Source organism: Pteropus medius, unplaced genomic scaffold (genome assembly GCF_902729225.1).
Source record: "Pteropus medius unplaced genomic scaffold, Ma_sr-lr_union100, whole genome shotgun sequence".
NCBI classification, from domain to species: Eukaryota; Metazoa; Chordata; class Mammalia; order Chiroptera; family Pteropodidae; genus Pteropus; species Pteropus medius.
In genome coordinates, this window is record NW_024344561.1 from 1,028,433 (window position 1) to 1,055,146 (window position 26,714).

The window sequence follows — 26,714 nt, forward strand, 5'->3', positions numbered from 1 at the left end:
TATCACCTTGCAGTGTATTATGTATCAGTTTATCGCCTCGCCCGCCCCCGTTAAAATATAAACACTTAGAAGATAGGACTGCATTCGTCTTATTCACCACTGTGTCTCTGGCATCTTAAACAGCACTTGGCATGTTCCTACCACAGGGCCTTTGCATCTGCTCTTCCCTCTGTCTGGAATGATCTTTCCCCAGATATCTTTGTGACTCCTCTCTCCTCCTTCAGGTCTATATTAAAATACCGCACCTGGGCGAGGCCTCTGGCCATGCCGTGCGTGCGTTTCTTGTCCTATCTGCCTCCCTTGCTACTCTCTAGCATGCAACACATTTTGCTTCATCCCGTTTATTTTCTATCTCCCCCTTTAGAATGCCAATTCCACAGCAGCAGGGGTTGGTGTCTATCCTCACTGCTTGGCCCCAGAACAGCGTCTAGCACACACCAGGTGCCTAATAAACGTTTGTCGAATGAAAGCAAAAGTAAATGATGATCATTTCAGTGAGTGTTAAGTGCTGTGAAGAAAATAAAACGGGGGACGACAGTTTTCCGGTACTCTGTAGAATAGGCGCTCTCACCAGCACTCTGACAGGTAAGGAAATGGAGGCACAGAGGTCTAGTGAACTGCCAAGGTCATGTAGCATGTGAGTGGAGATTTGAACCCAGGCAGTCCTTGAGTGAAAATCGTAGTCGCAGCTGACCTTCCTCTATATCCTGGTCTGAAGACCTACTTTGCTAATATCTCTCAAATCTTGGAGCCTAGATAACTTTCACCTTCCTTTTCCCTATGAATGCTGTTGGATATTAAAAAGCATCAAAATCACCTGGAAGAACCTGCAAAAATGGCGATTCTTAGGCTCTGCAGTGAGAGACTCTGAGGAGTTCTGGAGTGATCCCAGCAATGCATATTTTTCACCAAGCACCACCAGGCATCGTCCTGGGACCATATTCTGAGAGAGTTCTAGACTCCATAATCTCAGAACTTTCTGCATTGATAGAACTCTGCCACATGTGCCCTGCTCACTCTTGGGCTATTTAGCAGTTGAAATGTGGCTAGTGTGATGCAGGAACTAGATGTCAGGAATTAAATTTCATTTAATTAATTTAAATGCAAATAGTCACGTGTGGCCATTAACTATTCTACCTTGCGCATCGCTGGTTTCTACAGCCTCTGGGCAGCTGAACTCTCTTGGCGTTATGCCACCAAGTCAATAAAAATTCATGTCTCACAATCGTTATGAATGACATGGTAGCTTCCACATTTCACTTCATGGTTTTTGGAATATTTCTTTTAATAATAACAAGATTAGCCTCACCTGCAAATAATAGGAAGCACGAAATCTTAGTAACTTATGAAAGAGAAATGGATTTCTCATATAAGAATTTCAGAGGAAATTGGTCCTGGGTGACTACTTACTAGCAGTCCAGGCTTCTGTCTGTCTACCCGTCCATCCGTCCGTTCGTCAGTTCATCCATCCGTCTCCCTAAATCAATCTCTCTCTCTCTCTCTCACTCTCTCTCACTCTCTCTCTCTCTCTCTCTCCATTAAGATGAACTGGAACTTCAAGCAAGCATAATCAGTCGAGAAGGTCTAAGGGAGGAGCTAGGGTTATGGAAGTTCTCACCTCTGTATAATCCTGAGAACCCTATATGAGAGAGCCCTACAGGAAGAACTCTATAGTAAAGCTCTATGGTTCTAATTTCCCCTTTTGTTAACTTCTTTTTTCTTTATATAAATATCCCTCTATCTTGGCACACAGGCCAGATTTTGCATGTGGCTTGCCATGTCTGGATGCTCTGGGTTGCAACTCTTTCTTTTTTCCAAATAAATCCTTCCAAATAAAACACTTAGTTGATACTATTTTTCAGTCAACACTTCTATTCGTTCACCATTCCTCCATCCGTTCATTCACCTAAGTACTTCCTGTGTTTCCTAAGAACAAGGCACCCTCCTATATAACCTCAGTGAAATTATCAAAATCAGATAATTTAGTAATCAGATTTCACCAATTGTCTCATTACTGACCTTTATAGCAAAATAAAATCCCATACTACTTGTTGCATTCAGTTATCTTTTCAATCTCCTTCAATCAGAACAGTTTCTGAATCTTACCTTTATTGTGCCCCATTTTAAGCATCTCAGTCTTCACCAATGTCCTCATCACTAACAGAAATTTATCTAATCTTTATCACCACAATTTCGACTATCGTTTAACAATATCTTACAAGTAATGTGTCATTTCTTAATTGGTGTATTATGAAAAAAAAAAGAAGAAAAAGAAGAAAACAAAATGTAATAATGGAGGAGAAGGGAAGGCAAGGTGGGTGAGGCATTGTGCCATTTTACGTATTGTGCATATGCCCACAGATTACCTGCTGCGGCTTCTAATAAATCTATAAAAAAAAAAAAAAAAACCCCATACACCATGCATTTTTGCTTTTCTTTTTTAATTCCCAATTGAATAATATTTCAGTTTGGTTGGTTCTTCTTCTCCTCTCTTCTCTCTTTTTCTTTTTCTTTACACACACACACCTGATTCAGTCGATCTTTTAACATACATGATCTCTCTTCTAATCATCACATCCTGGCCATCATCATCTCTTTCTACCAAATAATAATGAGACAAGACAAGACAAATTAGGTGGGGATGGAGGATAATATGATCTGTCTCTTTCTTCATTTTTCTTGCTTTCCCCCCCCCCCAGCATGCCACCATGCCACCTTTTTTTTTTGAATCCAAGCTGGGGCAGGGTGGGTGGGAGTGGAGTGGGACCATAGCCAGTCAATTATTACTCACTGAATATCTTTAAGAAAATCAGAAGACATCACATTTCATTTGTAGATATGCCACTTTTTATTTTAGAAAGCGACGCTTTTTAAAAAAACTTAACCACAATACCACAAATATACTTATCAAAAGTATCAGTCAGAGTTAAAATTTCCCCATCTGTCTCAGTTTTAACATTTTATTTATTTGAATCAGAATTCAAACAAGGTCCTCACGTGACATTTAGTAAGTTAATTTCTGAAGCATTACTTGTTAAATGATAGGTTTAACTATCTATTTAACCTTGTTTAATGAGGTTTAACAAGGGTTCCTCTCTTCTGTTTTCTTTTTCGTTTTTTCTTTCTTTCTTTCTTTTTCTTTCTTTCTTTCTCTCTTTCTTTCTCTCTTTCTTCCTTTCTTTCTCTTTCTCTTTCTTTCTTTCTCTCTCTCTCTCCTCTCTCTCTCTCTCTCTCTCTCTCTCTCTCTCTCTCTTTCTTTCTTTCTTTCTTTCGTTGAAGAAACCAGGTTGTTTGCTCTGGAGAGTTTCTCATAGTTTGGTATTGGCTGATGGCATCTCCTTATATCATGTTCCTTTCCCCAGTCAGATTTAAAATTGATACTTTTGGCTTCAATTCTTCATAGATGGTGCTGGAAACTTCCACCAGGAGGACATTATGTCTGTCTGTCTCTCTCTCTTTTACTGATGACTAAGACTAATCAGGGGGTTCAGATGTCATTAGCCTGATTCTGTCTTTGTAAATTCCCCATTCCACTGTCCCCTAATAGTATGGTCATCCATGAACAACTGTTGCCTGGACCCACTGCTGTGTGAGTACTCTTCAGAGGGTTCCTATCCACCTCCCATCCTCACATCCTGGCCAGTTTTGTCATTTGTCTACAAAACAAATGTACTTTCCCCAAATTCGGACACTGACTTCCACCACCTTTCCCTAAATATCTTGTCCAAGAATAGTAAAATCTGTCAAAAAGGGGAATTAAGTGGGGTGGATGTGATTCATTTTCAGTGGCAGTTGTGGTATAGATGTTGAATACATTTTCTAAGGTACAAAAAAAAAAACAAAAACAAAAAACAGATTGAACATTTGATGACCCAAGTAGACTAGGGGTGTCAACTGGCAAGTCTCAGCTGGTTTCATCATCTGTAAAATGGATGTTAATGATCCCAACCTGGAATGCAAGATGGTATTACGAGTTTCGAAAACAGTTTGACATTTTCTTACAAAGGCAAACAAGCTTACTGCACAATCCAGAAATTTGGCTCCAGGTGTCTACCCAAGAGAATGAACATGTATGTCCACACAAAGACTTTATGTGAATGCTCAAAGCAGCATTTTTCATAATAGCCCCAAAGTGGAAACAACTCAAATTCCCATCAACTATTGAATGAATAAATAAATGCGGTTCATTCATACGATGGAATAAGACTCAGCAATGAAAAGGAACGTAATACAGATACAGTAACGTGGATGAAACTTAATTATGCTAAGTGAAAAAAGCTACATGTTATATGGTTCTATTACATGAAATGTCCATAAGAAACAAATCTGTAGAGACAGAAAGTAGTTTAGTGGTTGCCTGGGGCTAGAGGTAGGAATGGGGATTAATTATAAACAGGCGTGAGGGCTTTTGGGGGGGTGTGATAAAAAATATTCTAATACTGGGTTGTGGTGATAGTTACACAACCCAGCAAATTTACTAAAAACCATTGATTTCTACACTTAAAATAGGTGAAATTTTTGTGGTATGTAAATTTTACTTCAATAAGCTTGTTAAAAAAGAATTTGAACTTCTCAAAATACATATTGAGTGCTCAATTTAATTCCTGCCCTCAGAGATCTCACATTCTATAAAACAGGAAACAGTCTATAAAAACAAACATATAGTACAATGTTAGAAAGTTTCCCTTATGGAAAACAGTATGGAGGTTCTTCAAAAGATTAAAAATAGAACTACCATATAAATCAGCAATCCCACTTCTGGATGTATATCCAAAGGAAGTGAAAACAGTATCTTGAAGAGATATCTGCACTTCCATGTTCATTGAAGCATTATTCATATAGCCAAGTTATGGAAACAACCTAAGTGTATGTCCATAGATAATTGAATAAAGAATATGTAATAGACACATGCACAATGGAATATTATTCAGCCATAATGAAGGAAATCCTACCATTTGCGACAATATGGGTGAACTTGGAGAACAGCATACTAAGTGAAGTAAGCCGGAACAGAAAGACTGAATGATCTCATTTATGTGTGGAATCTAAAAAAATTTGAACTCACAGAAGCAGAGAGTGGAATAGTGGTTGCCAGGGGCTGGAGAGGATGGGAGAATTGGGGAGATATTGGTCAAAGGGCACCAACTTTCAGTTACAGAGTGAATAGGTTCTGGTGATCTAATGTGTGGCACGGGGATTATAGTTAGTCATACTGTGTCGTAGAATCAGAATTGGCTAAGACAATAGTGTTCTCACTACACACAAAAAATGGCAACTAAGTGAGGTGATGGATGTGTCAATTAGCTGGATTGTGGTAAACATTTCACAATGTGTATGTATATCACAAGGTGTCATTTGGTACACCTTAAATATTTGCAATTTTTATTTGTCTATTATACCTCAATAAAGGTAGGAAATGCTTCGTAAATTTTCACAAGTGGGGCTCTTGTGAAAAAATATAGCTTCCTGGGCCCGAGCACCCCAGAGAATCTGATTCTAGAGTCCAGGACTCTGCATTTTTACTCTGTGCCACTTCTGTTGTGAACCATTCATGACTTCCAGCTTTCAAAATGCTGGTTTGAGGCTGATTTAGGGCTGCAAGCTATTTACCTAGAGGAAATATGTGGCAAGGTCATTGCTTTGTCATTTCCCTGAGGTTAAATCAGTCAGTCTCATCCAGGATAATTCCACACCTCCTGCGGACAGTTGGCAATGTCTAGAGACACATTTGGTTGTCCCTCTCGAGGCTAGGGTGTTACTATCATGTGGTGGGTAGAGGTCAGGGATGTTGCTAACCATCCTGCAATGCACTTCATTTATTGACAAAGTCTCCCAAGACAAAGAATTATTCAGCTCCAAATGTCAGTAGCACCTAGGTTGAGGAACAGCGTATGTCTTTCTGGCTCCTTCCACCCAGTCAGCTGGTTCAGGACTGCTAGGCCACAGCTGGGAGGGTGAGGAAACTTCTAGAGACATTCTCAGTGCTCTGATTGGAGACTCTCTCTCCGCGTCCCTTTACCAGGTAGTTCTATTAACTTGGTGATTGCCTTTGAAGAAGCAGTTGTGGTTAATTAGCGGTTATTTCCGGATAGGAGGCGCTTCACGTGAAGTTCCTCTGATTTAATGGCTGGGGCAGGCCCAGTTCTCATTCCTGCTCAGTGTGCTGTGGGTGACTTTCTTTGCAGCTTGGGCGTGGACACTCTTGTGTTTTTGGCTTCTTGCGCCAGTAGGTGGGTGACTCACCTAGATCTCATCACTGTTTTTATCTAGGGCCTAGTGGCTGTGACAGGAGGTGGCCATGGGACCTGGGCAGGCTGATGAGGGCTGGGTGGACTGAGGGAGGCAAGGTGGGAAATACATAAATGTCTTGGAAGGAAGGGAGAAAGGAAGCCCTATCTTGAAGTTGGTGAGAAAAATGGGGTGAAGTACCCTGGTGACTTATATAAACAATATCAGGCAGTATGTTTTCTTTCATGTATAGCTTCTTTCACCCAGCCTAATGCTTTTGAGACTTGTTTGTAGTTTTGCATGGAGTTATAGAGTGCCCATTTTTAATACTAAATAGCAGTATTCTGCAAACTACAGCCTGTGGGCCAAATTCACCAGACAGCCTGTTTTTGTATGGACAGTAAGCTAAGAATGGTTTATGCATTTTTAAGTGGTTGGGAAAAAAGTCAAAAGAAAACAGCATTTAGTGACACGCAAAAATAGCATGAAATTCAAATTTAAGTTTCAATAAAGTTTTATTGGCACACAGCCGTACTTGCTCATTTACAAAATCATCTGTGGCTGCTTGCACACTACAATGGCAGAGTTGAGTTGTTGTGACAGAGTAAGGCCCACAAATTTTAAAATATTTACTATCTGACCCTTTACAGGAAAAATTTATAACCCCAATGTGTAGAATTCCACCAGTGTGTAGAATTCCACTGTATGAAGAGGTAACTGTTTATCTGTATTCTTGGTGTTGGACATTGACGTGTCTTCAGTTTTTGGCTATTGTGAATTAAGCCGCTATGAACATTTTTATCCATGTCATTTCATGAATATGAGCACTCGTTCCAATAGTGGACTTGCTGAGTCAGAGGGCAGGTATATGTTTAGCTTTAGCAGATGAGGCCAAATTGTTTTCCAAAGTGACTTTACCATTTTGGACTCCCCCGGCAACACAGAGTTCTGGTGTTGCTAACACTTGCCAAGTTTTCTTGTTTTGTTTTAGCTGTCCTGATTTGGGTGGGAGCTGATTTTGCATTTCCCTGATGACTAATAAAGTTAAGCAGCTTTCCATATGTATTGGCAGTTTGGATATCCTTTTTAGTGACGTGCCTATTCAAATTTTTTGTCTACTTAATAAGAAAGGGGTTGGCTGCCTTTTTCTTATTAATTTGAAGGAGATCTATGTGTATTGTAGATATGAGTCCTTGATCAGTGACATATATCTGGAGCTTGTCTCTTGGTCAGTGATATGTATGTGCAGTGGTATCTTTGAGTGGTATCTTTAGATGAACAAATTCACTTTAATACAGCCTACCATATTTTCCTTGATGATTAATGTGCTTCGTGTCCTGTTAAAGAGACACTTGCCTACCCTAAAGTCACAAAGATGTTTTATGTTTTATTTAAAAAGTGTTCTTGACTTTGCTTTCCTATTTAGATCTGCAGGACGTTCAGAATTGAGTTTTGTATATGGTGTGAGGTAGGGATCAAGGTTCGCTTTCTTCCTCATGGACATCCAACAGACCCAGCACCATTTATTGAAAAGACCATCCTTTTCCGACATTCTGCCAGTTGTTTTAATTTGACATAAATAACTTTGGCACATGCTCCAACATTCCAAAAGGGCAAAAAGATATTCAGAAAAATTTCTCTTCCTGCTCACATCTCCCACTCTGCTAGTTAACATTCCTTATCTCCAGGAAGTCATCCATTTTTCATTTCTTTCCCAAGGCTTTATGTATAGACAAGTAAATACACATAATCTCCCTCCATGTTTATGTAAACAGCACACTATACATTCAGCATTTTATTTTTACTTACAGGTATGAAATGATTTCTATGATATGTGGGAAAATATCTTTTTGTTGTTGTCACGGGGTCTGTCAATATATGAATGAAACAGTTTCTTTAGCTAGTCATCACTGATAGAGAAGTAGTTTCTTCCCTCTGGCTACAGGCAAGGCTCAGTGAATAGCTGTGTTCACTTCTCTTTTTGTACATGTGGGTGAGTGGATCTTAGAAATTCTTGGAAATTGAGTAGCTGAATAAAAGGGCGTGAGCACTTTTTTATGGATATTTGCAGACTGAGCATTTAATGTTGGAGAACAGGCATTGTGCCTTCACCCTTGAACATTTCCTAAGTCTTTATAGCATGCCAGCTATGTCCTGGGCATTTCACTGGGCATAGGTGGGGGTATGGCTGACATAAACCATTACCCCAATATATGTGATTGTCAGCTGAGGTAAAGGCTCTGAAAGAAAGCGCTGTTCTAAGAGTCTTTCAGACACCTGGTAGGGCTGAAAGAGGAATGGAAAGGCTCCTTGCAGGAGGTGATGGTTGAGCCAAAATAGAAAGAATGATTAGAGATTCTCCAAGCAGAAGAAGTGGGCACATGGAGCAGCAGGGCTTTCCAGGCAAAGGGAACAGCGAGTGTAGCAGAAACCTTGCAAAAATTATCAATGGCCCTGGCCCTGGCATCAGGCAAGAGCTCAGTGGCCCTGACTAATTCAGGCTGTGGTGTGACTCAGAGCTGGCCTTCTGAATGACCATGGCTCAGGACACGTGGCCACCCCTCCACTAGCCCCAGTGCTTTGGGCTGCCTGGACTTTGGTTAAGCTGAGACGGGCCTCTCCTGGCCTCTTTGTTCTCTATCCCGGCCTGTGGAGTGTGGCCTTTGAGCTGGAGGCTGGAATATAGCCTGGGAAGCAGGGAGCTGGGGCCTGTCAAGTCTTTTCTCGTGAGAGATTTGTGAACACTATCCCACAGACTAAGAGGTGGAGGTGGAATGAGTGCCCAAGAGAGATGAGCCTGGTTTCTTCTGGAAATTCGTCCCTTTGCTCAGGGGATGAGCCTATTTCTATGTGGGGAAGGGAGTCTCTGGTGATCCAATCAGTCACTGGAGGCTCCCAAAGCTGTAAGTATCCTTTCCCACATTGATTTGGCTGGCATTTCTTGTGGTCACCTGACCACTAAAACCACTAAAAACTCTCTGGAATGAAGCAAGTGACTCAGGGTACCTGGCTTTGCAACCTGAGCTGGTTTGGGCCTCAATTTCCCTTTTGGTAAAATGGAAATTACAATGTCGTGGGGAGAAAACAGCTTCATACTTACCAACATTTGTCTTCACTCTATCAGGCACCTCTCATGTGCTGCCTCCCACATCCTATATATTAATTCAACTGATATTTGGGTTCCTATGAAGTGAGCCCTTGGAGCTTCAGCTGTGAAGGAGGCAGATCAGAAATTTGCCCTCTGGAGCTCATAGCCTCTGCAGGGATCAGCACTGTAAAGCTCACAGGCTAAATCCTGCCTGCCATCCGTTTTGGTAAATAAAGTTTTATTGAACACAGCCATATCTATTCATTTCTGTATTTAGAGCTGTTTTCATGCTATAATGGCAGTGTTGAGTAGCTGCAACAGACCCATAAAACCTCAAATATTTACTTTCTTTTACAGAAGAATTTGCTGATCCCTGTTCTGTTCTAGTGGAACAGACAGACCACAACAGATGTAAACAAGAGCATCTCTGACAGTGGTAAATGCTCCCAATGAACACAGTAATAGAAAAGAGTGTTGGGGGGCGGGGTGACAAGGGGTCGCTTCCAGGTGGTCAGGGGAAATTGGGTAGCAGCACACTTGGAGCACTGTGAATCGCCCAGAAGTGTGGCCTGGGCAGAAGTGGCAGCAAAGGAAAAGGCCCTGGGGTCCAAAAGAGCTTGAAAGACTGAAAATGGGTCAACGAGGCTGGAGCTCAGTGAGAGGGGGGAATGAGATGCATCCAGGCAAGACCCTGTTAATGGAATAAAATGCTTAGATTTTTAGTTCAAGGGAAATGAAAAGTTTTAGTGAAGAAAAGGAAAATGGTATGTTCTGATTTTCTTTTTTTTTTTTACTCTGGATGCAGTGGTCTGGGAGATCAGAGAGGAGGCTGCTACAGTAGTCCAGGTGAGTAATGATGACAGTCCCTGCTGAGGTAGTAGCAGAGTGGATAAGCAGAAAGACCTGGGTTGTATTTAGGAAGAAGAACCAACAGAGATTCCTCATGCCTCGTATGTGAGGGGAGAAGAGGAATTAGAGGTGGTGCCTGGCTTTTTTCTGCTGAGCAACTTGAGAGCAGATCCAGCAGGACTGGAAGCCTAGCTTCAGCACCAACTTGCCAGGGGCCCTTGGGCAAATCTTTATGTCCCTGAGACCTTGCCCATCTGTAAAATGGGTCAGTTATCTCTTGGAAAGGGATTATAAAGGTAATGCACCTGAGGGGGAGCCTCCAATAAATACAGTGCTCTCCCGTGAGCTGAGGCCCCTGAACAGCAGGTCTGTTCATCTGTCTCTCCACCCTCCCCTGTCCCATGAGTACCCCTTTTCCTAAGGTGGGTTAGGGGCCCAGATGCTGACAGGTGTGGGGCTTGAGCCTCACTCTGGCCCAATTGTCTTTTATCTGCTACACCTTTCTGCCCCGGGCCTCAATCCAGTTCCTCCAATGCTGTCTCTTTGGCTTCCCAGGGCCTGACAGTTGGCCAGCCCTGGGATCATTGTTTAATATTCGAGCTGTGGAGCTAAAGACACCTGGATTCATGATCCCTGCTGCTTACTGAGTCTATGATCTTGGGTAAGCAGCAACTGAGTCAGGCTCCTTTGTAGAAAATATCCTAGGCCACGACAAATGGGGTCCTGATGTCTACTTTAATGCTTGTTAAGGATTAAATTAAATAACTCCTCTAAAGAGCCTGGATACATAAGTGCTGATTAAATATTAAATTAGTAGCTATTAACTTTAGTGTCATTAATATTTCAGTCCTCCTGGATCCTGCCATGTGTGGGTAACCCATAGCAACCAGAGGATCTGAGGTCCAGGCCAACCCCTCCCCATCAGCTGTTGGGGAACCTAGTTTATATATACATTTCCAAACACATTCACTGGTAAATTTAATACAAAAAAAATGTAAAAATATACCATAATTTGTAACTTTGGTGCTTTTTCATTGTGGTGGCAGTTTTTTTTTTTTTTTAAACTCCGTTCTACCTTATTAATGGTTTATCTTCTTATTGTGGTAAAAAACACATAGCATTTACCATCTTAGCCATTTTTAAATGTACAGTAGTGTTAACTACATGCAATTTGTTGTGCAACAGATCACTTTTTCATCTTGTAAAACAAACTATTTCTGTTGAACAACTTCCCTTTCCCTACCTTTTCTCCCATCTGCTAGCCCCTGATAACTACCATAATTTTTCCTGATACTCCAAATAAGTGAAATCAAGCAATGTTTGTATTTTTGTGACTGGCTTATTTCATTTAGTATAATGACCTCAAGATTCATCCAGGTTGTTGCAAAAGGCAGGATTTCCTTTTTTAAGGCTGAATAATGTTCCATTATATGTCTATGCCACATTATCTATTCATCTACTCATGGACGTTTGAGTTGCTTCCACCTCTTGGCTATTGTGAATAATGCTGCAATGAAACTGGGTATGCAAATATCTCTTTGAGATCCTGTTTTCAATTCTTCTGAATATATACCCAGAAGTGGAATTACTGGATCATATGGTAGTTCTATTTTTATCTTTTTGAGGAACCTCTACATTTTTCTATTGCAGCTGCACCATTTCACATCCCCACCAACAGTGTACATGGATTCCAATCTTCACATCCTTGCTGAACTTCATATTTTTTTTGGATAATGGCCATCCTAATGGGTATCAGATATTGTAGTTTTGATTTGTAGTTCCCTGATGTTGAGCATATTTTCATGCTTGTTGGCCATTTGCGTATCTTTAGGGAAATGCATATTCAAATCCTTTGCTCATTTTTTAATCAGGTTATGTCTGAGTTGTAGTTCTTTATATATTTTGGATGTTAACTCTATCGCATATATGGTTTGCAAATATTTTTTCCCATTCTTTTGGTTGCCTTTTCACTTTGTTGATTGATTCCATTGCTGTGCATAAGTTAAGTTTGATGTAGTCTCATTTGTCTGTCATAGCTTTGGTGTTATATCAAAGAAATCATCGCTAAGTTCAATGTCGCGAACCTGTCATCCCACGTTTTTTTCTAGGAGTTCTATAATTTTGGGTCTCACGTTTAGGTTTTTAATCCACTTTGTTTATTTTTATTTGTGGTGTAAAGTAAGGGTCCAACTTCATTTTTTTGCATGAGGATATCGGGTTTCCTAGCACAATTTGTTGATTACCCTTTTCCCCAAGCCCTGTAGTGCTTTTATAAACACGCAGGTTGTATAAGTGACCTGGCCTCCCTAAACTGTTAGAGCCTTAGTTCTAGCTATACATTTTGTGCATCCTGAAGATTTTCTGGAGTAAGTGCTATTAACCTGTTTTTACAAATGAGGAAACTGAGGCTGGGTCCAAATGACCCGACCAAGGTCGTTATAATGAGCAAATAGGTGGAGGTGGAATTGGAATTAGGAACTTGAACTCGAGAGCCCACACGCTGGAACCCCGTAGGGATGCTCTGCGTTTAATCCCCAGCATGCTAGAAAGAAAGAATGAATGACTGTTTCAGGCAAGGATCCCAGCAACCGGTGGAGCTTGGACAAGCCCATTGCTCCTCATGGGGGTGCGTGCCTGCCTCGCACATGCGCACTCCCTGCGCAGGCCGACTCCACTCTGTCTGCCCACACATGGTTTGGGCTGTCTCAGCATGGTACGTCCCGCCTTCCCCCATGCCTGGGCTGGGATGGTATGCTCCACCTCTGCTCACCGCCCCTCCCCTTCGGTTTCCGCGCGAAAAGCCAGAGCTGCCTGTGCTGCCGACGCCTCTGCTGCAGCCTCCGAAATGCCTGCCCGCACAGCCCCGGCCCGGGTACCCGCGCTGGCCTCCCGGGCCATCTCACTGCCCGACGATGTCCGCAGGCGGTAGGTGCCGCAGGGGACAGCGAACTCGGTGGGGTAGCATGGTGCTGGGGGTGGGGGGTTGCTTCTCTGGGTAGCCCTTGGCTGCCGCTGACAGACGGGCGCGCATGCGTGGGATGGCGCGGTGGCGGTTGGCGCGGGTGGGGTGGGACTTCCGGTCGCGCGCACCCTGGGCCGTTTGGCGCCAAAATGGGCCAAGGCCCCTCACAGCTCCCTTGTGACTAGAAACTTGGGGTCTTCTCTAACCTCAAAGTAGAGCAAGCTCAGAGTTCATTTTAGGGATCTTCCCAGAACAGCTGCGGGCCCGGCTTCTGCCGCCAGCCTGGTCGCACAGGAAGTGGGCAGCCTGAGGCCTTAGGACACCCCTCGGCCTGGCACTTAGACCTCCACTTCCGGTGCCCAGCCTGCTATGGGAGGTGGGGGCAGAATGCTGGGCCTGCCTGGTCCCCGGGGGTGTTTCAGGGGACCCCCTCGGCATCCCCGTGCTAACATCCCAATGGCGGCCACCAGAGACAGGCGCTGCCAATTCAGGTTTGCGAGTCCTCTCTTCTTTGGGAGACTCTCACCATCATCTCTGACTGCTGGGGAAGTCTCATTCTGGAAGAAGCTCTTACCATACAGCGAAGGCCAGGGCAGCATGAAGGCTGAAGGGGCTTGTGTAGTAAATTTGCATCTGTGAGCCTTAGGTATCAAGGAAGCCTTGCTAGGAAGAACTGGCTGCAGTTTCCAGCATGTGTGTCTAGAGGAGAGTGAGGTGCAGTGGCTAATGGGGACTGGCTATAGTAATTCTGTGCACATGGGTAGGTGGCAAGACCATTGAGCCCCTGCTTCTTGTTCAGGAAGGGCACTAATTTCACTCCTGAAAACTGGCACACCTCACTTGGAACAGGAGTCACAGGACCCTTGACTCTGGATGCTTCCAATTGGAAGTAAACCTGACTTTGGCATTTCTGTATGCTTGTTTCTCATGATTGTGCCAGGCCAGTTCTGATTTGGGCCTCTGGGGGTGGAGAGTGTGTGTGTTGTGGGTATTTGGGTCTCCTTACCAGGTACTTAAGGTTCCAACCATTTTTAAGCACAGTTAGAGGAGGTGCGCTGTTGAATCTGTATCTCTCTCCCCACAAATATAACGTGGCTTAAAGTAGAAATGGAATCATGAGAGTCCCTGGTTTCGCGTTAGACCCAATACAGAAACGTCGGGGCCCACCCTTTACTCTGATGGTAAGAACTCTACCTCCACTGGCTTATGACCTTGGGCAAGTGTCATAAAGAAGCTACGGCTGTAGACTAGCATTATGAACATGCATTGTAAAGTGGTATTGGAGTAAAGAAGAGAGAATATGTCTGACATAAAGGCCCAAGTGTTAGCATTGTATTGGCTAATATACCTTGCTTTTTTCAATTCTGCTTGCCAGTCACTAATTGTATAAAATACTTTTCATTTAATCCTTAAGAATTCTTAAGAGGGGTGCCACAAGTGTTCACTGTGAGGAAGTAAAGATTCCTGCTGAGGTTGGCTTCTCACCAAAACCTTTCTCTTCACCTATGAGTTTCAAACAGACCACTGACTCGGGTTATATTGGACCAGAGCAAGTGTTTTGTTTGGCTGAATTTAAATATTAGATGACTGTTACAATCCACATTTACTCTAGGTTCCATATTTCTTTCAATTAGAATTGCCTACTATAGGTATGGCATTTAGGATTTTGCTGTAGACCAAGTAGTAGACATTGAAATTGTCAGCTTATGAGATCCTCTCATCAGCTTTTCCTACGTTTTGAATTTCAGCGTATAAAATATACACAAACATGGCATTCAACACTCTCTTAAACTTAGATTTGCAAAGTGAGGTATAAGTCTTGATTTATGAAAATTAGAGATATGCAATCTATAATATAACAGATACCTAAGTTCATTAAAATAGGAACAAAATTTAGGCCTGGTCCTTAGTTATGCATTTCTGTCACTTCTGCTAACGTGTTTATATGGCAGCTTCTTTCAACTCACATATACATATAGTTCCAATAGAAAAGTAATGATATTAGAAAGTATTTTTACTGTTTGGATTTTGAAGTCTTTAACTTTTTTTTTTTTTGGAAAGTATTTACTACCCTAAGTCTTCTAAAAAGCATGCCTTTCAGGACATGCCATTTTCCCACTTGATTCTTTTTTTTCTCTGCCCAAGCTGCCATTTGTAGAGAAAAAATGGTAGTCTCCCACTTGTCTTCCTGTTAATACTCAGGTCTGTTTTCTGTAAGTGGAAACTGTGATTGTCTTAGAACTTAAGTTGAGTCTAGTGGTTTTCCTGCCCCCTGTAATGCCTATTGCGCTTGGCCTGAACTCCAGAATCCCTGTCCCCTTGCCTGAGTCATCTTGTGCTCTTCTCACAATCCATGTAGGCCTTCTTTTTAAGTTCTCAGGGCCTGAGACCATGCAGAGTGGCTAGCGGGAAGCTGGGATCTACCTCCTCCAAGGTGGCTTCTATCCCTTCATCCTTATGATTGCATTCAGAAAGACAGTCCCTTTTCCCTACACTGTGAAAGGTGTTGAATTCTGTTTGTGCACCTCACATGCTGCCTTGTAATCCTGAAATTGATGATTCGTCGTCCGATTGTGTTTCCCTTATTCATTGTATATGCAGCTTGGTGTACAGTAGACTCTCAAATGCTTGCATGTGAGACTTTTCCCTTTAATGAAGCCTCGATTTACACACTGATTCTAGCAACCTCCTTTGCACAACTCTGATTAGCCTTTGTAATTGTGGCAGCTTTCTTATCTGCTGGTCATTCTGTGATTAGATTAAGCTGGATCTTGAGGTTTTTAACTAGTTCCATGGCTCCTACTGAGCAGGTATTGAATAAGGGCAAAACCGACTTACCTTTTCTCTTCTGTAGTAGAATTCTAGAGGTGCAGACCACTGGAGTTCAAAGCCCACTTGACACTTGCCAGCTGTATGGCTAAGTTATCTAACTTCTTGCTGCTTTCTCTCTAAAATGGGATGAAGGTGCTGTTCCACTGGGACATTCTGAAGACTAACTGAGCTAGTGGGTGTTAATGTGGTAGAGCAGCGCCTACACAGAAAACTTCTGTAGTGCTTATCACATGGTCAGCAGTATATTTCATTTCAATTAAGGGAGCATAATTTAAATAAAGTACTAACATGTGGGTCTTATACTGAGGCAGGTATTAATGTGGCATTGTATATCAGATAGAAATGAGGCATATGCTGGCTTATTCCAACCTTCCTCTTTGCCTGGCTTGTAGAATGATCTGGACTTGTTCTTTCTGCTGCCACCTTAGCTTTTGTGCCAGCTGTCTACTCCTACTCTTGATTAGGCAGGCATTCCTCTCTAAAGGGTTGAAGTGGCTTTTTATCTTTCAACTCTCAACATCTTGCTTTTTAATTCTTTGTATCTTTGGCTTTTGTGATGCTGTCTACTATCAGGGAGCTTCTTTCTTGCCTGATCCCCAGCCCTTTCTCCATCCCTTTTCTTTCATTCTTTGACCCTTATCTCTTTCAGTCGTGAGACTTCTACTTTCAGCAACTGGGTCACCCACTGGAGATAGATACCTCCAGTTTTTTTTCTTTTAAAGTGATTTTTTTTTTAAAAGATAGCTAACATACAATATTAGTTTCAGGTGTACACCATAATTATTCAGTGTTAATATATCTAAATAAATGGTCACCGTGCTAAGTCTAATAACCATCTGATACTGTACAACGTTATTACAATATTATTGACTATATTGCCTATACTATACATTACATCTCCATGACTTATTTATTTTATAACTAGAAGTTCGAATCTGTTAATTCCCTTCACCTTTTTTCCACCTTAAAAAATTTTTTTTTCAATTACAGTTGACATTCAATTATTTTTTATTAGTTTCAGGTGTACAGCATAGTGGTTAGACATTGATTTACGACGTGTTCCCCTGACTAGTCTAGTACCCACCTGGCACTACACCTAGGTATTATAATATCATTGACTGTTTCTCTATGCTTTAGATCCCCATGACTATTTTGTAACTACCAATTTGTACTTCTTAATCCCTTCACCTTTTTTACCCAACCCCCCTCCCATCAGGCAACCATCAGTTTGTTCTCTGTATCTATGAATCTATTTCTGTTGTTTGTTCATTTATTTTGTTCTTTAGATTCCATATATAACTGAGATCATATGGCATTTGTCTCTCTGTTTGACTTATTTCACTTAGCATGATACTTTCCAGTTCCATCCATGCCTGGACACCTCCAGTTTTGATACCTCTCTGGAGTGCCGGTTCTGATTCTAGATGCTGAATAGCCATCTATCTGTACAGCTGCTGTTCACTGAAATGTCACTTCTAAAACTCATGGCCTGCTTACTGTTTTTCCCACCCAAAAGTTCTGAATTTCTGATACTGTATTGGTTTTTAATTGCTGCTATAACATTACCATAAACTTAATGGCTTAAATAAAACAAATTTATTCTCTTACAGTTCTGTAGGTCAGAAATCTGGTATGAGTCTCACTGGATTAATATCAAAGTGTCAGCAGTCTGCATTCCTTTTTGGAGGCTTTAGTGTGGTGGTCCCCAACCTTTTTGGCACCAGGGACCAGCGCTCCTATGAGAATCTAATGCCTGATGATCTGAGGTGGAGCTGAGGTGGTGATGCTAGTGCTGGGGAGCGGCTGCAAACACAGATGAAGCTTCGCTTGCTTGCCCGCTGCTCACCTCCTGCTGTGCAGCCCCAGGGTTGTGGACCCCTGATCTAGAGGAGAATCTGTTTTCTACTCCTTTGGGTTGTTGGCAGAACTTAGTTCCTTATAGTTATAAGACTGAAATTCTTCTCTTGCTGGCTCTCTGAGCTGAGTTTCCTTTCCCAGCTTCTGGACGTGATATGTGTAGTTGCCCCTTGAACAATGTCCCAACCCCCTGCACAGTTGAAAATCTACCTATAGCTTTTGACTCTCCCAAACCTAACTAAGAGCCTACTGTTGGGTGGAAGCTTTATGTGTAAATTGACTATTTGTTTTTTATTTTTTACATAGGTATTATAAACTATTATGATAAAGTAAGCTAGAGAAAAGAAACTTATTAAGAAAATCGTAAGGACAAGAAAATACATTTACAGTATTTATTGGGGAAAAAACCATGTATAAGTGGACCCATGGTGTTCAAGGGTCGTCTGTGCTCCCACCATACCTGCAGTCTGCTGGGTGTCTTTTCTGAAGAAAGACCTTTCCTGATGACTCAAGTCAGGAGGTCCCTGCCTGGCAATGCCTGTGTCCAGTCACCCAGCTCGTTGCCTGGAACAAGGCCTAGTGTACATTAGGTACCTACAGATGCAAGCGGTGATTGAAGCTAGAAGCAGCATGCACTCGGAGTAGCCACTGCGTGACACTGGTCCTGCAAAGCCTGCCACTCATGTTTCTGGCTTTACTGCTAACACTTGCTCTCTTCCTGCCCTTTGGGCTGGTGATAACTGAGTACCTAGTCTGTGTGGGTGCTGGGTGGGAAGACCCAGAGATGGTGGAGGCCCTGTCGCTGTGCTCACCCCCCCCACCCCCCCGCACTGACTGACACTCGCTCATCTGGTTAGACCTGTTTATACCCCACAGTCAGCACCCAGGCTAGGAATAGCCTCTGCTCACCTCCCTTTCCTAGGTACCTTCTATTCTTGTTCCTTTATTTTTTTTTCTCCTTTCCCCAAAAGAGGCAAGACACTAATCTTCAATAATTAAATCAGACCATGATTTTTCCCAGCCAAACTCATGACAGTTCTGCACTTCTGAATGAATAGGTAAAAATGATGAGCTCTTGGGTGAGGCGCCAGCCAACTCCTCTAACTTTACCCATCTCCCCTGTTTATGGGTACCCCTGCTGCCCCAGATGCCTGGATTCCTCCATTGCATATGTTCCTCATTAGAATGCAGCCCTCTCTCCATCCTAGCCTTTGAGAATGTTAGCCATCTGTTTCCCACAGTGTCCTGTGGCCCTGGCGCCTCATGCTAACATGACCACGCTGTGCTGTGCCTTCTTATGGGCTCTTCTCAAATCCAACTGAAGGAATACTACCTGTAGGTCACTTAACTTACAGAAGGACCCCAACTCTGTGACCTGCTTCCTTTCCCAGTACCTTTTAAAATGATAACGTATTGTTATAGAACTCCCCTCTCTCCATCATCAGAAAAAACTACCCCCCTCAAAAGAGACCTCGTTGCAATTGCAAATGACTTAATGTGTAAGCATTGCAATAGGCAGTCTTAGGCGTGGGGGAGGGGTGAATTACTGTATTTTTTCCTAGCATTCATATATGTTGAATTTACTGCCAAAGTTTCTTAAAATTGTGATACTAATTTTTAAGGTAAAGTTGTTTAACAAGAATTTCTTTCTTTCTCCCTTATTTTCTTCCCCCAGGCTCAAAGATTTGGAAAGAGATAGTTTAACGGAAAAGGTAATCTCCAACTTTAAAAAATCTTACCAAAGTAATTATTTGACAGTTAGTTTATGATTTATAAAAAGTTTAAGTGGAATTGGCTTTTTTCGATAAAAAAACTTGGAAATGTTCTTGTTTAATGTGCCGCATTAACGTGCTGCTAATATTAGTTGACTTTTGGTAACTTCTTGACAGTTTCCCAAACCTTGATTGGGAAATTGTAACTTGTCCTAGTCAGACTGTTTTCAGAAGCAGTTTTGTTCTAATACAGCATTATGTGTCTCCATCTCACCTCTGATCTTTCCATTTTTTTTTTTTACCACTCTGGAGATGGTGTGATGGGATCTTAATGAAGACATCACTAACGTGTCTTGCAAAAACTTAAGTTTTTTTGGGCGAAGTCAGCATTGCCTGCCAGTCATTGTTACGTGACCAGGCAGTGAGATTCTTTGTGTATTAGTCCATTAGTTAGTAGCTTGGGGACTTCTAAACCTATATCCTTCCCTTAGGAGTGTGTGAAGGAGAAATTGAATCTCTTGCATGAATTTCTGCAAACAGAAATAAAGAATCAGTTATGTGACTTGGAAACGAAATTACACAAAGAAGAATTATCAGAGGTAAGTCAGTACTCAGCATCCTGGCGTCGAGAAAACGTCTCTTCTCATGTAGCTCGTCTGTGACCAGGGAGGCAGAATAATCCCCAGCTCTCCTTGTTACCTAGTAGCTATAAAGGAAATGCGTGTGTTTCCTTATTCTCTTACTGCCACTTGTTTACATTCATTGCTACTTAAATTATCCTTTCCTGCTGTAGGAGGGCTACCTGGCTAAAGTCAAATCCCTTTTAAATAAAGATTTGTCCTTGGAGAACGGAGCTCATGCTTTCAGTCGGGAAGTGAATGGATGTCTAGAAAACGGGAGCCATTCAAGTGGTGAGGACCGCAGAGTTGTAATGGCAGAGGAAAACAAGTCCCCCAAACTCGTGTCCAAACCTTGCATGCCCAGGAGAAGCAAGTCCGATGGAGAGACGAAGTGTAAGAACCCTTGACTGTTTGACCCTGATGGAGACTGCTACCTCATAAGGAGGCAGTCAGATTTGGAGTCATAGGTCCCCCTGGGCAGTATTTTCTGTGTTGTTTCTTGTGTATACTTCTAAATAGTAAGTACTGCATCATAATTCCTAACTAGTTTAGGTGTATACTACTCTAAATTTTGTGTTTGACCAAGTCTAGAGCATTAGAACTCAAAACATGGCTAAGTTTATGAGGTATGAGGTAACAGGAGCTACTAATACTTACTGCTTCTAAGTTATAGGCCTATTTAAGCTACCTGTTTATTAGATTCCTTCCCAGTTTGTAATCAAAGTAACTTTTGGAATCTTTACAAACAAAAGAGAGTAGACTTTAGCTCATGTCCGGTTCTTGGCTACTTCACTGTTTACGATACAGGGGGAGGTTCTCTTCCTTTGTCTGGTTCAGGGGTCGGCCCCTCAAATAAAAGCCTGTGTAAAATGGCTCAGCAAACTGGCAGGTGCTAATTGCTCACTTTATCAAGACAGTTGTCGATTAGGGTAAGAGGGGAAGGACACTTAATTCTCAGAACCTGGTTCTCTGCACTAACTTGGTGACACTGAAGAACTGCACCTTTGCTGTGAATTTTTTTATTCATAGTGCTTTTTTTCTCTTGCTCCTTTTTTTTTTCTTTAAACAGCTGAAGTCTCACCTAGCCCCAGGATCACAAGGCAGACTACCAGGCAGACCACTATCACTTCTCATTTCGCAAGAGGGTCCGTATATGATGAATTGACAACTGCCTTTTCTAGGGGGCAATGGTTTTTGGTAAAACATGTATGGAGATTAGGACGTAATTTAGCAATTCTGACTTCCACATTGCGTAGGTTTTCATCTTGTGGTTTTGTTCATTAGACATTAATGAACAGCATTTGTGAATACCTCATCTATTCTTACTATAGGAAACTTCAAATACATACAAAATTAACAAATTTTTAGTGAAACGAGCCCCAAGCACCCATCACCTAGTGTCACTAGTTAATAGCTCCTGGCCATCATTTTATCTATACCCCCATACACTCCACCTGGATTATTCTAAGTGGTTTAATTCCATATACTCCCATGTCCTCCGAACTGCATTGCTTTGAAACCAATCCCAGACATATTATCCGTAAATATTTCAATAGATTTCTAGACGATGAGGTCTTTCTCTTGGACAAATTTTTAATCCATACTTTGCTATAATTGCTAACATTTAGTAAACAGTCTTTTAAAAAAGACATAACATTATTTTCATGCTTTATGAAATATAACAATTCTTTACTATCAGATATATAGCTAGTGTTCATATTTCCCCATGTGGAGCAAATAAACTGAGTTCGTTGATTTGTTCCTTGAGCCTTTTAAGTTATAGATTCTTTTTCTTGTTTTCTTGACGTTTATTTGAAAAAACTGGATCTTTTGTCCAATAGAAATTCTAGATCTGGCTGACTATTTTTATGGTGTTTAATGTGTTCCCTTGTTTCCATTTCCTGGAAACTGGTAGATAAGTCTAGAGGCGTGATCAGATTCCAGCTTTATTTATTTTTGAGACTTCATAGATATGATGTCTCTTGTATTACCAGCGGCTAACGATCAACATCTTAGATCCGCGATCTCTTAGGGTTTGCAAAATGGCAATATTCTAAACCTGTCACTCAAAGAAACATTAAACCTGGAGCTTCCTTCAGTACCCTAACAACTAGGGCTTCTCCTTGGGAAGAGGGCATGAATGCCCCGAGGCTGCCCTAAAGACGTAGACACCACACCGGCTGGAGGTCTAGCCGAGCTAACGGTTGGCTCTACTGTGTTTGACAGCCCTGCCAAACGGAAACCTGAAGAAGACCCTGAAAGAGCCAAATTGGACGATTCTGTCCATGAAGAGGAAAAAGACCAGGTAGGGGTGGCTCTTTCAAGGTTCTTCACTCCACCTTTTTTTGTTACATTTGCTGATGATTGTGACTTTATGTTTGGTCTGTCTAAATGGACTTAGAGCAACTGAGAAGGTGTTGGAGCGTGCCCTGCGTGGCCCAGGGCAGTACACAGTTTAGCACAGTTAGACCTGAGGGCTCGGCAGGCCCTGCCACTCACACAGCCCCATAATGTCAGAGTCTGTTCCCTCCTCTGTCTTCCTTCCTACCTCTCAAGCTGACAAGAGTTATGACAATCAAACCAGCAGATGTGACATGTTTAAAGCATTTGCTTCTGATGTCAGATAATCGCCTTTCCCACATCTAATTTCTCTGTAAAAGCAGAGAATTCTGCATTTGTTATGTCGTATAATAACGATGCTTAGACTTCTTAGGTTAGAAAACTGGTGGCTCGCTAAAGACCTTTGATAGAGAAAATGTCAATCTCTGGTATTGTCCCATGTGACTTAAGGATGGCTACACCTACATAATACCAGATGGTCACATGCTATTGATTTTCATTTCAATTTTGCCACAGGATTCGAAGGAAAGCCTGTATTGGTTTACGTTTGGGTAGTAAATGCCTAACTGCTACTTAGTAAAGATGAGTCTCCATGGTTTGCTCTAAGGTGGGGTTTCTCACTGTAGCATTTATTTGGGGGGCTGGATAATTCTTTGCTATAGGGGCAGTCGCACGTACTGCAGAGCATTTAGCAGCATCCCGGACCTCTACCAGCTAGATGCCAGTAGCATCCCCCTCTCCCTTTCCAGCTGTGACAACCAAAATTATCTTCAGATATTGCCAGATGTACCCTGGGGGTGGGGCAAAATTGCCTTGGGTGAGAAGCACTGGGCTAAGGGGTCACTCGAGGTCACTGGGATACCAGTATTGTTGAGGTAGGCTTGACATGTTGTTGTAGGACACACTGATTCTCATACCACTCTATTCCTGGGGACTAGATATCACTGTTCATGATCTTTTTTTCAGGTACCTGTAGTTAGATTTAGTCAGACTACCCACTTAAGTGGGAAACTGGGGCACAGAGGGGAAACAGCTTGTCCAAGTCATGTGGCTAAGTCTCTTGTCTACTAGAAAGAATTATTAACAGTTGAAAGCAAGCTGGCTCTTGTAATATTGGTAACTCTGTTTTAAAAATGCACTAGCTTCAGAGTTATCTCTAGCACCCTATCCTTTTGGAGGGCTTGCATAGCCTGTTCATTTGGTTTCTAAAGAAACATACTGGAAGCCGGTTCACTGGCACTGTGTGTGAGGCCTTGGGGCTTCATGGATGAACACTTGTAAAAACAGTGTTTATTTCAGTGTGCTAGAATAAGTCTTAGTATATCAAATCGGTGTTGTCAGATGGCATTGATCAAATAAGTAGTAATACAGAGAATATTACGTTAGTCAACTTAAAGTCTCGAGAATTTGATGTTTTTAAACACAGATATTACACATATCTGCTAAAACTTTCAAAGAATACAAAAGGATGTACAGTACAAAGATGTCCCTCCTTCCCCTTTCCCCTGAACCTCCAATTTGCCTTTCTTAGAGGCAAACATTTATTAGTTTCTTTTGTATTGTTTCAGATTATATATATGTGTAGACAAATAGAACCAATAGGATGTCTGCGTGGACATGTATATATGAGATTAATTTTAAGTAACTGGTTCACGTGATTATGAGACTGGCAAGTCTGAAATACAGAGGATAGGCCCAGGGAGGAGTTGATGGTGCAGCTTGAGTCTGGAGGCAGAATTATATGTAAACACATATATATTCAGATTTTTAACATATATTCCAGAGTTCTGTGTAATTTACCCAACTTTCCCCAATGGTAACATCTCACATAACTAATAACAATAACCAAACCAGAAAATTGACATTGGTATAATCTGCCAACTTTATTCAGATTTCCCGAGTTTTCATAGGTGCGTATAGTCACATATATACACATGAATTTACCTAACTTCTGCCTCAAACAAGACACAGATCTGTTTCATAACTATACTATTTTATCCCTTTTAAATACATAAATACAGCTATCCTGCAGATGGCAAATATTAACTTCGAAAACTAGTGTACTAGGGTATTCATCTGAGAAGCAGAGCTTGTGTCCAATTTAAGTAGTTATCACTTCCATTAATGTGAATCTCCAATTACTGCTTTGTTTCTTTCTAATATTAAAGAATTCTTGACGTGAGGTGCAAGATCCGATCTCTTATGTAGCCACACTAGACTCTCTGTAGTACGCAGACAGGTGCTGGGCGGACTCCTGGACTTTTTTGTTTTGAGGGAGGGAGGTGGGATGTCACACCAGACTATTGGTCACCCAGATCTCCCCCAAACCCAGACCCCACCCCCCCATTGCCCACCCTCTTTAATAGTATCAGTGTAGTTACTTAATACTTTGATTTATGTTTCTGGTTTTGATCTTTTGAAATGAATGTTCTTGTTTCTCTTTTCTCGCCTTCTCTCCACATAGGAGGAAAAGAGACGTCGAGTTACATCCAGAGAACCGTAAGAATAACTAATATACCTTTTTCTGTGCAGTGTATAATCTTGATTACTGTAATGATTTTTCAGAAATGTTTGAAGAAGTTTTATAGTGAGTTACCATGGTGATGATAGATAGCTTAATGATGCTAAGTTAGGGGTCAGGTTAACCTTTTGATTCAGATAGAATTCTCATTACAGAGCATAAATTGAACGACAACTGCTGGTTGTCCTCAGAACCAGAAATAAAAGTTTACATTTAAAGATTAAATGTCGAAGTAGTCTGTGCCTTTCAGGGTTCCTGAGATGATCACTTTTTGGGGTAGGAAGGAGGACTTTATGAAAACTGCTTCCAGGGGATGAGTCTGTGAAAGTCACCCTTGAGGTGTGTTATTTTGCTTGACAGAGTTGCTAGACCACTCCCTGCGGAAGAACCGGAAAGAGTAAAGCCAGGAACACACAAAGAAGTGGAAGAAGAAAGAGATGAAAAAGTAAAGCCTGGTCACTTCCAAGTTTGTCACTTCTACCTTAATCTCAGAGTCCTCATTTGGTTCTAGGAAAGGAGTTAAGGGATGGGGAGTGTGTAGGAACAGAACGACTTTCCTAACGATCAAAATAACCTTGACTTTGACTAAAACACTTTTCAAACTCCGTTTTTCTGGTAATTCTCTACTTGGAAGGGGGTTATGCAGCTGTGGTGATGGTAGTACATCAGTGGTAGGCCTGGGGTCAGCCAGACCTTTGCTCTCTTGTCAGTCAATCACAGAGCTTCAGTCTGTCCCCTCTCCTCCCTTCCTCTTGCTCACGAGGTCACAAAGACCTCATTTCAAACATGTGAGGTGCTAAGGTTCTATGGTACCACCCAGATATAAAGTTATAGTCTTAGATAAGACCAGTAATCCTCCAGCTTTGTAAAGTGAAACACAGATGTACCACCTGAACCCTCTTGAGGGGTAGGAGAGGGAATGAGGGTCTAATACCGGAAGCTTTACCATTAGATAGCACTGTCCCATATGACAAAAGGCTGACGTCGGGTGGTCATGGGTAATGGACCAATATAGGGTCCCATTTTGGTTTTCACGTGAAGACATGGATTAGAGTTTCTTATGATTCTTGGGATTGGTGGTGGGTACCTTTATCGGGAGCCTGTTAAAGGATGGGTGTCTGTTATTTTGCTCTGATGGGGGATCAACTAAGCTGCATGCTAATTCTTGAACCGTTTGGTGCTTGAAGCTAATCTTTTACCTTCCCTACCCTGATACTAGTTAAAATTAGGTAGAGGTTACATTTGGGACACATGTCAAGTTCCTTTTAGAACAGACAGTTCTAGTGATCTAGCTTGACCACCCTCTAAAGAAGGAGCTTTGGGCAAGACTCCCAGGATCCCTTCTTGCAATGTGTTTCTTCTCTTAACACCACTGACCTTTGTGGCCTCTTTACACAATGTGTGGCATTTCTGAGGCTGAGTTTGCCTTGAGCAGTTCTCTAGAGAGGTGTATTTAGCTCTTTAAGCTTGGGCTCAAAATGGTGTGTTGTCCATGTTGGAGATGGAGCTCTTGTGCAGATTGTGTCATTCTACTTCATTCCTTTATTACAGATCCCTAGTTTTGGTATAAAATTATTATCTATGAGGTTATCAACACTTATCCACTATAGGTGATATGGGGATTTGCGGGTAAATACTTGAACTGCAGGATCTGTTCTCTAAGAGTTTCTTTAATTTCCTGCCTACTTGCCCCACTAAAAAAAGT

General features: G+C 41.8%; 1 protein-coding gene across 2 annotated transcripts in view; it reads left to right on the forward strand.

The window, feature by feature from the left end:
• The first annotated feature begins 12,928 nt into the window (after positions 1-12,928).
• Positions 12,929-26,714, forward strand: part of DNMT1 (DNA methyltransferase 1) — a 38,899-nt gene continuing 25,113 nt past the window's right edge. The window contains exons 1-8 of one of the 2 annotated variants that reach the window (XM_039873249.1): positions 12,929-13,090; positions 19,492-19,528; positions 20,020-20,127; positions 20,322-20,541; positions 21,218-21,293; positions 22,375-22,453; positions 24,953-24,987; positions 25,370-25,454. In XM_039873249.1, the coding sequence (XP_039729183.1) occupies positions 13,011-13,090; positions 19,492-19,528; positions 20,020-20,127; positions 20,322-20,541; positions 21,218-21,293; positions 22,375-22,453; positions 24,953-24,987; positions 25,370-25,454 (720 nt within the window). In that variant the 5' untranslated portion in view covers positions 12,929-13,010. Of the gene's footprint in view, positions 13,091-13,593; positions 13,619-19,491; positions 19,529-20,019; positions 20,128-20,321; positions 20,542-21,217; positions 21,294-22,374; positions 22,454-24,952; positions 24,988-25,369; positions 25,455-26,714 lie in introns of those variants that run through there. The other variant, XM_039873250.1, reaches the window with a different exon arrangement.